Source organism: Podarcis muralis, chromosome 1, assembly GCF_964188315.1.
Source record: "Podarcis muralis chromosome 1, rPodMur119.hap1.1, whole genome shotgun sequence".
Taxonomy (NCBI): domain Eukaryota; kingdom Metazoa; phylum Chordata; class Lepidosauria; order Squamata; family Lacertidae; genus Podarcis; species Podarcis muralis.
Window position 1 is genome coordinate 102,609,698 of NC_135655.1, and position 12,612 is coordinate 102,622,309.

At 41.0% G+C, this 12,612-nt stretch overlaps 2 protein-coding genes across 50 annotated transcripts in view; one reads left to right on the forward strand and one right to left on the reverse strand.

Moving 5' to 3' along the window:
* Positions 1-4,443, forward strand: part of RIF1 (replication timing regulatory factor 1) — a 41,283-nt gene extending 36,840 nt beyond the window's left edge. For all 3 annotated transcript variants that reach the window (XM_077936208.1, XM_077936214.1, XM_077936219.1), the window contains 3 exons: positions 1,274-1,427; positions 2,919-3,027; positions 3,355-4,443. In XM_077936208.1, the coding sequence (XP_077792334.1) occupies positions 1,274-1,427; positions 2,919-3,027; positions 3,355-3,575 (484 nt within the window). In that variant the 3' untranslated portion in view covers positions 3,576-4,443. The remainder of the gene's footprint in view (positions 1-1,273; positions 1,428-2,918; positions 3,028-3,354) is intronic.
* A 1,714-nt stretch (positions 4,444-6,157) lies between these two features.
* Positions 6,158-12,612, reverse strand: part of NEB (nebulin) — a 159,335-nt gene continuing 152,880 nt past the window's right edge. For 46 of the 47 annotated variants that reach the window (XM_077936143.1, XM_077936200.1, XM_077936195.1 and 43 more), the window contains 6 exons: positions 11,102-11,209; positions 10,240-10,423; positions 9,425-9,517; positions 9,089-9,238; positions 8,123-8,232; positions 6,158-6,964 (listed from right to left, as the gene is read on the reverse strand). In XM_077936143.1, the coding sequence (XP_077792269.1) occupies positions 6,791-6,964; positions 8,123-8,232; positions 9,089-9,238; positions 9,425-9,517; positions 10,240-10,423; positions 11,102-11,209 (819 nt within the window). In that variant the 3' untranslated portion in view covers positions 6,158-6,790. The remainder of the gene's footprint in view (positions 6,965-8,122; positions 8,233-9,088; positions 9,239-9,424; positions 9,518-10,239; positions 10,424-11,101; positions 11,210-12,612) is intronic. The other variant, XM_077936036.1, reaches the window with a different exon arrangement.

Consider the following 12,612-nt stretch of genomic DNA (forward strand, 5'->3'; position numbering starts at 1 on the left):
TACATGGAAAAATACGGTACATAACATAGTAACAACAACAAAAACACCTCCCACTGTGTGCACTGTTTAAAAGGGCATAGATTGTATAACCCAAAGGCCTAGGAGAAGAGGAATGTTTTTGTCCAGTGCCTAAAGATATGTAATGGATGTGCCAAGCAAGCATCTCTGGAGAGAGCATTTGATAAACAAGCCATTGCTGAAAAGGCCCATTCTCATGTTGCCACCCTCCGGGCCTCTCGCGGAGGGGGCATGTGAAGAAGGGCCTCAGATGATTTCAGGATCTGGGTCGGTTTATACAAGGAGAAGCAGTCTTTAAGGTATTGTGTTGCTGAGCTGTTTAAGGCTCTGCGCTGCTCACTTAGAGCTACCAATACAATGCTGTTCTCTGCTTTTTGTGTTATGTTTTGTTTCCTTGATCCCATCCCACTCTGGCCTACCAGACACTCATCCTGGTTAGGAATTTGGAAGACATGCGGATGAGGTAGGGCAGTCCTGGGCGCAAACTTCCTTCTCTTCCTCATAGCAACCACTGCAGCTGAAAAGGGCCTTTGAAGATAAGCAGTGGTCATCCACTGCAAGATTGGAAGCGAATGCTTCCAGCACCTCATGATGTCGACTCATTCTTATGAATGATACAAGGACGGGAGCTAGGGATTCCTAGGAAGTTCCAATGCTTTGTTTGATCTCACTTTGCTAAAGAGGTTTTTTTTAATCTGGCCACCCGCCAAGCATGATAGGTGGGTTGTTTTTTAAACTTTGGTGTGCATAGCTGGAGGAAGTTCCAGTTTGGTCTGGGAGATTGGGACCTCCTCCCTAGCAGAGAAGTTAAGCTTCAAGCTGGCCCTGTCTCCTGTTGATGGAGTGACAAACCAAATGTCTTCCTTATTCTCACCAGAAAATGTCTTCCTTCACACAGTGTTTCTTGACATACAAATTTCAGAAGTAGAGCTGTTGCATGCAGAGAAATTGGGGGTGGGGCTCAAGTGCCTGTCCCACCTTTCTTCCAGCAGATTCCCCACACAGCCACCCCAGCTCCTGAATAAAGGATTTATGCATACACTTTGAAAGTAGAAGAGTTGCATATACATAGAATAGATATTGGGTAACTTAATTGTAGAAATCGTGTGTTAAAGTAGAAAAATGATTTTTGAAGAGAGTCCTTTTGTCTTTCAAAGATTAGCATTTTAATGTGGTTGTCTTTCTTACCTTGTCCATAGAATGTTATGTAAGAAGAGGTGGGGGGACTAACACTTCTCCCTTTTATTTGGCTTAGGGCAAGGGGATTAGGACAACTCATTCGAGCAAAGAACATCAGGACTGTAGGTGACTTGAGTTCTCTGACATCAGCTGAGATCAAAACTCTTCCCATTCGTTCTCCCAAAGTATCCAATGTTAAAAGAGCTCTTAAAGGATACCATGACCAACAGGTTAGTTTCTTTGCATTATAATAAAATAAGTAAAATCTGAAATGTGGGCTTGTTTTTGTATCAGAAATCTTTTTTGCGGAACACTTAGTCCAAGAGGCACTATTTTGTATTGTTTATATTGCAGTTTTATGTTGTGAACTTCTCTGAGATCTACGGGTATAGGGCAGTATACAGATTTAAATCATCATCATCATCATCACTACTATTTGAAATTAAAATAAAAAGTAAGAACAAGTCGGATCACAAAACAAGATGTTGCCATGTATCCACTATTCATAACAGGAGTGCTTCTGTCCAGGGCTTTACCAGTATGGAACTTTGAGCCTTGTTTGAATTTAGCAGGTGAAAGGGAAGACTGCTCTGTTGCTACTGCTCTTCTTGTTTTGCATTTGTTGGGAAATGGAATAATATCTACAAAGATATATATTCTTCTCTTGTTTTCTATCCTCCTGAAATCACTGTATTATAGAGCACTTAGGCTCTGGTATAGAGTTGACTTCCAGGATCCAGTACTTGAGGACTTTACTGCTATGCAACAGAAAGAGGAAAGATTATAGAGAGTGTAAAAGGAGCAAGGTGTCAGCTTCCTCACCTTTATGAAAAAAACCCCACATAGCATGGGGATGGGAGGTAATAAAACACCTTGTGGAACACATTTCCCTTACCTGCTTCCCTTCCCTCTCCATGCTAAAGCTGTCACACTTCAGCAGACCAATGTCCCACTTATTCCCCTTCCTTAATTTAAAAATCTTGAACTGGACTCAACTGCCCTCAATCTTTCAAATGTCCTGGAACTCAATGAATGTAGGTTTTTGTTTAGTCATTTGGGGGTTCCTCTCCAAAATGTACAGCTACGTTTTTTAAAATGTAAGCTTATAGTTGCAAGGTAGTCCTGCTTTTATTTTTTTTGTACAAAAAAATCTATCCCACCTTTATGTTGCATATGCAATACTCAGGGTGAGTAAGAGCAGCTAAAACAAACTGTGAACTGCAGTAGCATTCCAAAATACGTAACTGGGAAATTAAAGACAACATGGGTGGTAACAAAGATGGCAGATATAAAAGGGATATGGTATTATACAAAGAAAGAGATATAGTGTATTCTAAAATACTTTGCTCCACACAATACATTCTGCTTGACTTACAACATTGCTGGACACAATGCTGGATCCGCAAGCACCTATGAATTGCAAGACCAGAGAATAATACTCATGCAGAGTATCTTATCTCTCCTGAGCAGAAACACCACTTCTTTGTCTGGATTAATTCTTTTTAACAGTTAGCAGCCATCCAACCCATTACTGGTTCCAGACACTGATTCAGAACTTCAGCAGCTTTCCTGGTACTCATGGCCACCAGACACCCCCTCCTCCTGTTGAAGAAGGAGTGCTATTAATTAGCTATAAATTATATTTCTCATCTGTATTCAATTTTGCTTACAATTGAAATATATTGCAATAAAATCTCTTTCCCCCTCTCCCAAATGTGCAGGTACGATCTCGTGGATTTGAAGAAAATGCTGGCCTGGATGATGTAGAAAAGCCAGTGAATGGCATTGATGAGAAGTCCTGTTCCACAAATGAAGATAAAATGGAAACAGGTAAATATTGATTGCCATTGTGCAGCTTTGATGCCTGAACTGGAATGCAGACTGGGTATGTTTGCTTCCCGGGTTAAATCCATTGTCTACATTGCCTGTAGCAGTGTGATTGCTGTCATTCCACAGCTGGTCCAAAAAGGGCAAGCAATTTCTCCTGTATGATTAAGGCTGTTACACACCATTCTAGCATTGCCTACCCATTAGGGCTGTAGTTAGTATGGTATGTAATTCCACAAATAAGAATTGTGGACTGGTTGAATTTGAGTAAGGCTCTAGTTTGATTCTAAATAGGAAATCTCTGTATGTGTGAACTTTCTTTCTTCCTAGACTTGAGCGAGCCAGTTTCCTCCACTGCAGATGAGCAATCAACTACAGACCTTTTTGCCCAGATTGATATACTTGCTCCACAGTTTACTTCTGAAAATCTTCTCAACTATTCAGTGAGTGAACTCTTTGAAATGCAAGAGAAACTACATAGCATGACAAACTGTATTATGAAAAACCTGCAGGCTCGTTGGAAGTCACCAACCCGGGAAAGCACTGTTTAATCATCTGTACTTATCTCTCAGGAAAGAAGACTTCATAGTGAGACATTTTTGTTTTTAAAATCCCTTTATTTTTATTTGAGCTGAACACTCACTTAAAAACATCCCAGAAGAATAAGAGATCTTCGTCACTCAAGGCAGGTATGGCATCAGTCTGTATATCTTAATAAGTAAGTTTGGTACATTCACTATTCAAGTGTTTTTATTGCTGTTGCACACAGTTTCCCACAAAAAAAAATCAACTTGCTGAGTATTTTAACTATATTTTTGAATGCAGATTTATATTTTATTCCTATATCTAAAAACAACAACAAAGTTCACTATGTGGAATGAATCTTGAGATGCTGAGTGATTTACCAAAAGTGATGCCAACTTTTTTGCTACTGGTGTTTTGGAAAACAGTGGCTCTATAGTCTGTCTTCATATGAAGATGTACTGTACTTAATTAGTGCTTCAAAAAAAAAAAAGTATTTCCAAACAATTTTCCTACCATTTCACAGTTCTATTTTTGCATGCACTTATTATGCAAAAAGGAGAAAAATGTATATCGGTATGAAATTCTGATGCAGTATTTTCAAGCTCAAATCTCATGTGCTACAGAATTTTTATATTTATCAGAGTTATACTTGTCCCACTCTGAGTCATGTCAATTAGACATAAATAACTGTACATTATGTGTAGATAATAGCAATTCTAGACATTAATAATTATGATCTGAGATTTGTTAAAACATTGGATGGGGAAAATGGTGTTTGTATAAAGCACACAGTTTGCCGTTCTGGAGAAGTAGCAATGGGATCTGTTTCACTTATTTGGAAATAAATATATATGTATATATGAATAAAACAATGAACTCTTATTTAGAATTGTATTTTGAATAGAACTTGGTTTTAATTGTGTCTTGATTTAATGGATCTGGCAGTTCCTTTTTCATCTAAGGCTGTTGAAATGGGCTTTGAAAAGGGAATTTAAGTAGAGCTTCGAGAGATACCCTCCTCCCACTTGAGGTCTTGCATGGTCCTATTATTTAATGTCTTTTAGTGCTTGTCCTTCATTGGGCTAGTTTTAGGTTACATAGTGTCTGGCCTCTTCATGCTGTTTTGCTGGCTGGGGTTGATGGGAATTGGGCCTAAAACTCTGGGAGGGCATCGTGTTGCAAGAGGGCACTCTAAATATTTTTCTTTGAAATATATGCTTATATGTCTACCCAGAACTTTGCAGTTTGGTATGTGGGTGTAGATTGATCAACATCATGATATGATTTAAGGCAATGTACAGATATTTTATTCTGACTGAATTCAGTGCTGAGCTTTCAGATACCAGTACTTATGAGGTTAGTATGTATTGCTACTAGCATTTAATCACTCTGTCATGCTGGCAGTGAGCTACACCCAGAATTAGCCTGTCCCCGTCCCCCCCCAAATCTACATTAGATACAAACAGGTTTCAATCTGAGTAGAGTTCTCAGCTGATAACTGGTGGCAATTGAGTCTTTGTTTCATTGTATATTTCCATATGAAAGAGGTCTGAAGGGAAAATGCTTTGTTGCAGTAATCAATTTCTTTTGTGTGTATTATTTAGGTATTTATTGTTTAATTCATTTTAGTATTTAATTTGTGTCTGTAAGTTGATTTGAGCCATTTATTAAGTGTTTTACTCAGAAAAATATTAATGATTAAAGAGACATTCCTTCTGCTAAGATACAAAATCAAGGAAACTTTGTAGTAGCTTAGAGTTTTTAATGTAATGAATTCCATCTATATAGATGCAGATGAAGATAAGAGAGGATGTATTGCAGAAGAGGCAGGTTATGTACTATGTTGGTAGAGCTGGTAGGGGCTTTGTTGAACTCCCAAGGGATGGGAAACTGCTTAATAAGGAGTCACAGTTTTGAGAGTGTGCTATGGGCCACATTTCACTCCCGCCCTTCTGTGGTGGCTACTCTTACCTTGCAGCTGCATTTCTCAGATTTCTTCAGGTGAAAGATTCTCATCCCAGAAGGAGGTATTTCTGTAGGAGCTAGTCAAACCATTCATCACCACAGTTGCGAGAGACAGTGCTAAGGTATGTTAGCCCTAAGGTGTTTGGGGGAATCCTACAGCAGGCTTCTCCTGGCTCTTGGGAGGAGGGTGTGTGTTAGTAAATATTTTCCCCTTCACTGGGTGATAAGCTTTTCAACATTGCAATGTATCACTGTAGTGTGATGTTTGGCTGGTGATACAGCACAGTGCTGAAAAGCAGGGGGAGGAACAAGCTGCATCGGCCCCAAACCACCTCGGTGGGACCCTGGTGCGTTGCAGGGCTGGGGCTAATGCAGCTTGTTTCTCCCTCTGCTGCACTGAGGAAGGAATGAGTTGCATCAACTCCAGTGGTATATTGTGGGTGAAACCACCATTGCACTCTGGTCCTCTATCGTCCTGGGCGATACATTTGCAAGGCACACATCAGTTGATGAATGGTTTCAGTTAAGGTTCCTTTCCTCTCAATGACATCAGATGAATAGCAAGAGTCTGTTACATCCATTTGGAATTCAGTATCCAATGTTCTATTTCTCCCCACCCCCCAGGATAAATTAAGCACATAACTAAATTTGCAGAGCTGTGAAATTTATTAGTCACCACTTGAAGAGGGAATCACAGTACCAGGACCAAAGAACACTCAGCTGAATAAGGCATGCACCAGCGTTCCGTAAGCAGACAAGAGGAGGGGCTTTCCTACATATAGTTTGGCTGGTTTGAGATGTTAGCTTTACATAATTGCTTACTTGAAACAGAAATAAATACATTTGGCTATTTTTATAATATCACAGGAGAACACAACATCTCTTGATAAGAAAAGCATTAAAACCAACACAGATTAGATGTTTCATTAAAAAATAAGATTAGTTTGGACTATGAGCTTGATTCCAAACAAAGAGGTTGACAATACAGTGGAACTGAGAGCCAAACAATTCTCTTTTAGATAATGTTTGAATACACAAGTCCATTTAATCAAGGTAGTGAATGGAGGCTGCCATGTTGGTATTTCCCACTGGTTCTGTGATGACTAGAATGAGAGAATGTTTGTTGTGTAAAAGGCAATGCATATATCATATATCAACGGGAAAATAATAAGGCACCTGAGAAAGTGTTTAAGGATTATAGCAGGCAGCCATTTTGTGAGGTGCCTTTTTATTTACCTTGTCAAAATGTCTCATGGAATATTGCCTCCATTTTGGCTTAAACAGCTTCTACATAGTTAGCTGGAAGCATGCCTGTTTTGCCTGTTCTTTGCACAGTCCCATACATCCAGCCTTCATCAATGGCCTGGACATTGACGATTGCATCACCATCTTTGAAGGAGACTTCATCAGCATCTGCTGCAGTATAGTCATACATGGCGCGATACGTCTTCTGTGGTGGTCATTTTAAAAGAAGAATAAATGCTCTTAGATTGCCACCATACATGCAGTATGTTGGGCTAAACCATTTAAAATACCTTCAGTTTGCATTAAATTGCAATAATTTACTGAACTGTTATGATTATAGTGGTAGAAATGCTGGTCATTAAAAAAAATATTATTGTGAGTTGCTTTGAGCTCAGCTTTGTTGGTATAAAAGATTATATAAATATTAAATAATTTTTAGAGGAAGAAAAGGAGTGTTTAGAAATAAGACTATTATTCTCTTCTATCAGTAAATGTACATTCAAGATAACAATGCTGATCATTAATTTAGACATGTACCGTATTTTTCGCCCTATAAGACGCGCTTTTTCCCCTCCAAAAATGAAGGGGAAATGTGTGTGCGTCTTATGGGGCGAATGCAGACTCCTTGGCTTCAGCGGAAGCAATGCGAAGCCTCCGAAGCCTGCGCTCCGGAGGCTTCGCGTTGCTTCCGCTGAAGCCAGGAGAGTCTGCTCTTTGAGGCTGGCGGGGGAAAGCAGCGCTTCCCCCATCGCCAGCCCCAGAGGATGGGGGGCAGCAGGAAGGCGCGCGACGCCTTCCCGTTACTCTCCAACCCTCCTTTGGGCTTTTGCGGGAGATGGGGGAATTCCCCCACCTCCCGCAAAAGCCTCGCGCTCTTTAAAGGGGCTCCGCGGCTTCTGCTGGCTTTTCTACGAGGGGGGGGATTCCCCCACCTCCTAGAAAAGCCCGCAGGAGCCGCACACCCTTTAAAGAGCGAGTGGCTCTTGGGGGCTTTTCCCCAAGGAGGGAGAAGGGACTGACTGGCAGAGTCGGTCCCTTCTCCCTCCTGGTCGAAAAGCCCGCAGGAGTCACGCGGGGCTCCTGTGGGCTTTTGCGGGAGGTGGGGGAATTCCGCCACCTCCCGCAAAAGCAGGGAGAAGGTCTTGGAGTAGCACACAGGCTGCGTGCAGCCTGTCCACTGCTCCCAGAGCTGCGGGGGGGGGTCATTTCCCCCCCCCTTGATTTCCCCCCCTGAAAACAAGGTGCGTCCTATAGAGCGAAAAATACGGTAGGTTTTTCTCCCCAATGCAACACAGGGACACAATTCAGAAATCTATTTCTTTGTACTTGTTACTCTTGCCATATGATAATTTATTTTCCTTACCCCTGCAGTAGATGGATGAGAGGGGATGGAAGAGACTGTTGTCTGCTGGGTAGCAACAGAAGATGACCGTTGTTGTGGCAGCTCTACAGTTTTAGCGTGTTTGTAGTCCACTGGAAAGGGAAATGAAAAAATTGAATAATGAGAAACCAGCTGGAAGCTTTGATTCTCTTCAATAATTTCGCTGTGTTTTAATAAAACTTAAATGGGGCTTGGTTGCATTTTATGAGGGAATGGTGACAGCAGATGTAAATCAGCAAAGATGATGTGGCTGTGTCATTTTAGATAAATAGTTCTACTTTAAAAAAAACCACAAGAATATTGGTGTACAGAACTGTATTCTACCAGTGTGCTAAATCTCCCCCCCCCCCCGGCTTGTCCAACGCTTGCTATTTTCTGCACAGAAAAATAGCCCAAAAGGACTTAGAACTATTATCTGAAAGACAAATAAAGCTCTTTAGGACAAAGTGTCTCCCTGGCCATCTCTAATAGTATATAGCAGCTTGCATTGAATAGCTACTGCAATTTTTGGCAATTCTGATTTGTTAGTGCTGCCTGTCCATTATAATCACACTACCCAAATTCACCTGAGTTTCGAAACATTACTGCATCATTTATTCCGTCTCTCCCAACCTGGCCACCTTCACACCATGCTCCTGTATGATCTCCTGTATGATTTGCAAGAAGCCCCAACTTAATAAATATTCAAATTTGTTGTTATGTCACTGGGGGAAGAGGGACAGAATTGTTTCCTGCAAAGCCTTTTTGTCTTTGGTCCTTATGAAACATACGGAAAAGTAACCATAATGGATGCTCTTAATGTTTTTTTGTTTTTACAATTTAATTGTTAATATTATTAAAAGGCAAGGCTTTGAACCTTGCCCCCTTCCCCCACCGCCTTGAAATAGCAGTACACACAACCTGAAAAGGTATCCCTGCAAGACGAGTGCAGTCTTGAGTCACTTGTACCTGATGTAGTTGTGGTAAAGAAGCCTCCATTGCTGTAATAGGACATGTGCTGATCGGCAGCCTCTGAATGCTCAGATTTTTCATCTCCAGCACTGAGGCTCAGTGCACTGGCAGAGCGGGATTGCTCTCGGCTACGTCGCTGGGCTTGAACTAGGCAAGAAAGATGAATAAATTTACAGTGATGTCTTGAGGAGGAGCGTACTTGGTCAAAGGCAAAATTAACTAAAAATCAAAATGGAAAGTTACATTGTGGAGTGTTTAAAGCATTAAAACTAGGGATAAAGGCTTGTATCCATCCACAGCCATTTGCATAATGTTACAGGATGCAAAACGTACCAGTAATCAAGTGTAAGCTTCTAGATTGAATGTTGTCTTCTGCTGGGTCATAGTCAAAGACTGATCCAGGGTTAGTACGCCACACACGAAGATCTGCAGAAGACAGGTGGGTGGGGTATTTTAGTTGTATCCTTCGCCTCTGACTTCATAGGTATAAGAAAACACATTTGCAGAATCCAACAGGTCTTAAAATGGAATTCACACAGCAAAAAACTAATTTAGGAAATGCTTTGCAACTCACTGCTGAAATGTGACTTGACCAGAATGCTTAATGAATGGGAAAGAATGTTATTCTTTTACATTTTAACAATGTTGACCCACCACCAACAAAAAAAGTTGCACCATTAGGGAAGAGCCCTTAGTGCAGTTGGTGAATGTATCATTTGCATGTACATTCTCCAGTATCTGGTAGGTAGGATGTGTGCCTGGTGCACCACTTATAGCAGGAGGTGACCAGCCCCACATGGAGTGCAAATACAGTGCAGCCGTAAATTGTACAGATAAGTGGTTGGAGTAGATGATAGTAGGCCAAATGGACCACTTCAGTATAAGGCACTTTCTCATGAATTAGTATGTGTTGTCCTCGAAAATATGTAAGGTAAGGAAGAAGTGAATTGTCCAAGCAGATTTGGTTAACTGGGAACAATTACAAGCATAGGATTCAGGACTCATGTATTCAATATCAATTTAACAAGGCAGAAGAGTGTGTGTGAAATCACATCACTATAAATAATTTTCTACATATATTGTCAGCTGTGACCATTATGTAAAGTTAACTTACAGAGGGGAAAAAGCAAAGCATAAAATCAAAGTACCTGTATTCATTTCTTGATCTTGATCTATCCGTTTTCGCTCCATTTCCACAACTCGTCTCTGAATGCCCCTGTAGTTAATATCACTGAAATCCTGCATGTTCTTCTTGACACGTTCTGTTATGGGGTCAGTAACTACAGGTGTGAAGCTGCCTTTGCTCTTTTCAAAGTCTTCATGGTATTTCACCTGGAATTTTCAAGGTAAGACATGGGTAGCTGGAATGGACATGCCATTAATTGTAGAAGGCAAGCAGAAATATAAATTCCTTATCTAGTTCAGAAGTACAAGTAAACTTCACTGTGTTCACCAGATATGTCCATTTCTTGCAGTTTCTGCGACAGCAAACCTGATCTCTGCATTAGGGCTAGGCGATATTTGGTTTTCAGCATCATCATATGTCACCAGCTAAACATCACTATATACAGATGCCACGATGTCTGAAATAAGGATGATGGCTTCATGGTTTTCCCCGCATTGGGATTTTTGCTGGTGCCTACTCTTGTGATTCGCTGTTCCCTGCAGGAGGCAGGGAGAGCTGAGCCAGCAGAGTTAACAGGCTGCGGGAATCAAGAGAAGCATTGGCTGACTTCAAATCCCCCCCCCCCAATGTTTATTTTTGCAAAGCATGTGTGCACACAGCATGATTTGCAATATATTGCCAGGTCAAAAATTATGAAACTGATATCATAATAACGGCTTCAAAGCAGTTTTTGGACAATATATCACCCAGTCCCACTCTGCATTTACCTTTTAATTAAATTTGTGCCTGGAACATTTTCATCTTAAGGCATACTGAGCACTGCTAAATAAGTCACCATGGCTGGTTTTACTTGTGCAGCCACTTTCTTGGCTGCAAATACTTACGGTGGAAATGTGTCGCTGCGTCTCCCGAACACGTCTCATTTCAGGGGTATCCAGGACAAAGGCTGCTTTACCTTGTACTTGTTTCCGGAAACTATCAGAGTAGAGGACCTAACAAAATGAGAAGATGTGAATAAATGTGGCCCAGCCAGTGAGAGAGTAGATTTTAAGAGAGGTTTTATGTAGACGTAAGAAATGAGGCATGAATGAAGAAGTGCTGAAGGCAGATGCAAACATGATGTGTTCACTATTGATGGGCTCATCACAAGATTATGCCACAGTTTTTTTTTACTAACTATGAATTCTGTGCCTTTAGAAGGTTATGGCTAATGTAAGAGCATTGTTGATTTACACCGTTTCCAAACCCACCCCAAGAACTGTAGGCGAAGCATAGCACTCAAAAGAATAGCATTAAAATAACAGAATACAGAAAGCTGCCTTAAATCAGGTTGCATTATTTGTCTCTCCAGCCTAGTCTTGCCTGCTCTGACTCAAGGGTCTCGAGCAAAGGAAGTCTTTCACAGCACCTGCTATCTCCTTTTAAACAAAGGATACCAGCCCTTACACCTGGGACCTTCTGCATTTGAAGCATGTACTCTTAGCCTACCACTGACCCAGAGTCCTTCCTAAAATAAAATGTTAACTAAGTGAGCAATACTCTGTTACTCGAAAGCAACCCTAGTTTAATGATGCAAGCCTTCATTCCAGGGTATTCTTATTTTATAGCACTTCTAGAAAATGCTCAGGCTGAAGACTTCCACAGTCCCATGGCAGCCATCAAGAGACCACCTCTACTTGCCCTTATTGTGGCAACTCAAAGCACAGATGATATGCTCTCATTAAGGAATATAAGATAAGGGGGTCTCGGGCTGTTTCCAGCACCTTGAATTGTGTCTAGAAAGAAACAAAGGGACACAACGGACCATAAAGCACAAGAATGGGTTCTAGGTGTCCTACTCCCATCAAGCATCTCTTCTTCCACTGCATTGATTACCAGCAGAAGTTGTTAAAAAGTAACCAAGGACAGCCCAGTGTGGAGTGCGTGGTAGCAATCCAATCAAAAGTTGCATAGACAACAATGACTCTTGGAACGTTACAGCAAAATTTCGCCAGAAATGTATGGAGGTGGCCTCCCCAGCAAATGAGTGGGTAGTGATGTCAAGAGTCCATCCTTTCCACGCACCCTACCTTTTGCTTGGTCATAGCAACAGTTGCTGATATAGAAAAACATATATAATCTGGTTAGAAATAGTGGTCAGTTCGTCCATTCTTCAGAGCCCTCCTGGCTTTGCAAACAGATTCATTCTCTATTCAAAATGCAACTCCCCAACTATTCCCCAAACAAACCACCTGATTTTTTCCCCCTGTCTTGAGACACAGCAGTAGATCATATGAATTAAAATGTTATCAACTCTGCTATTTCCCAGGCTGGATCTAGACTGATCTTCTAAACGTAAAATAAAACATTCTATAGCATTCAACGTATTTTTTGCTCTATAAGACGCACCAGACCA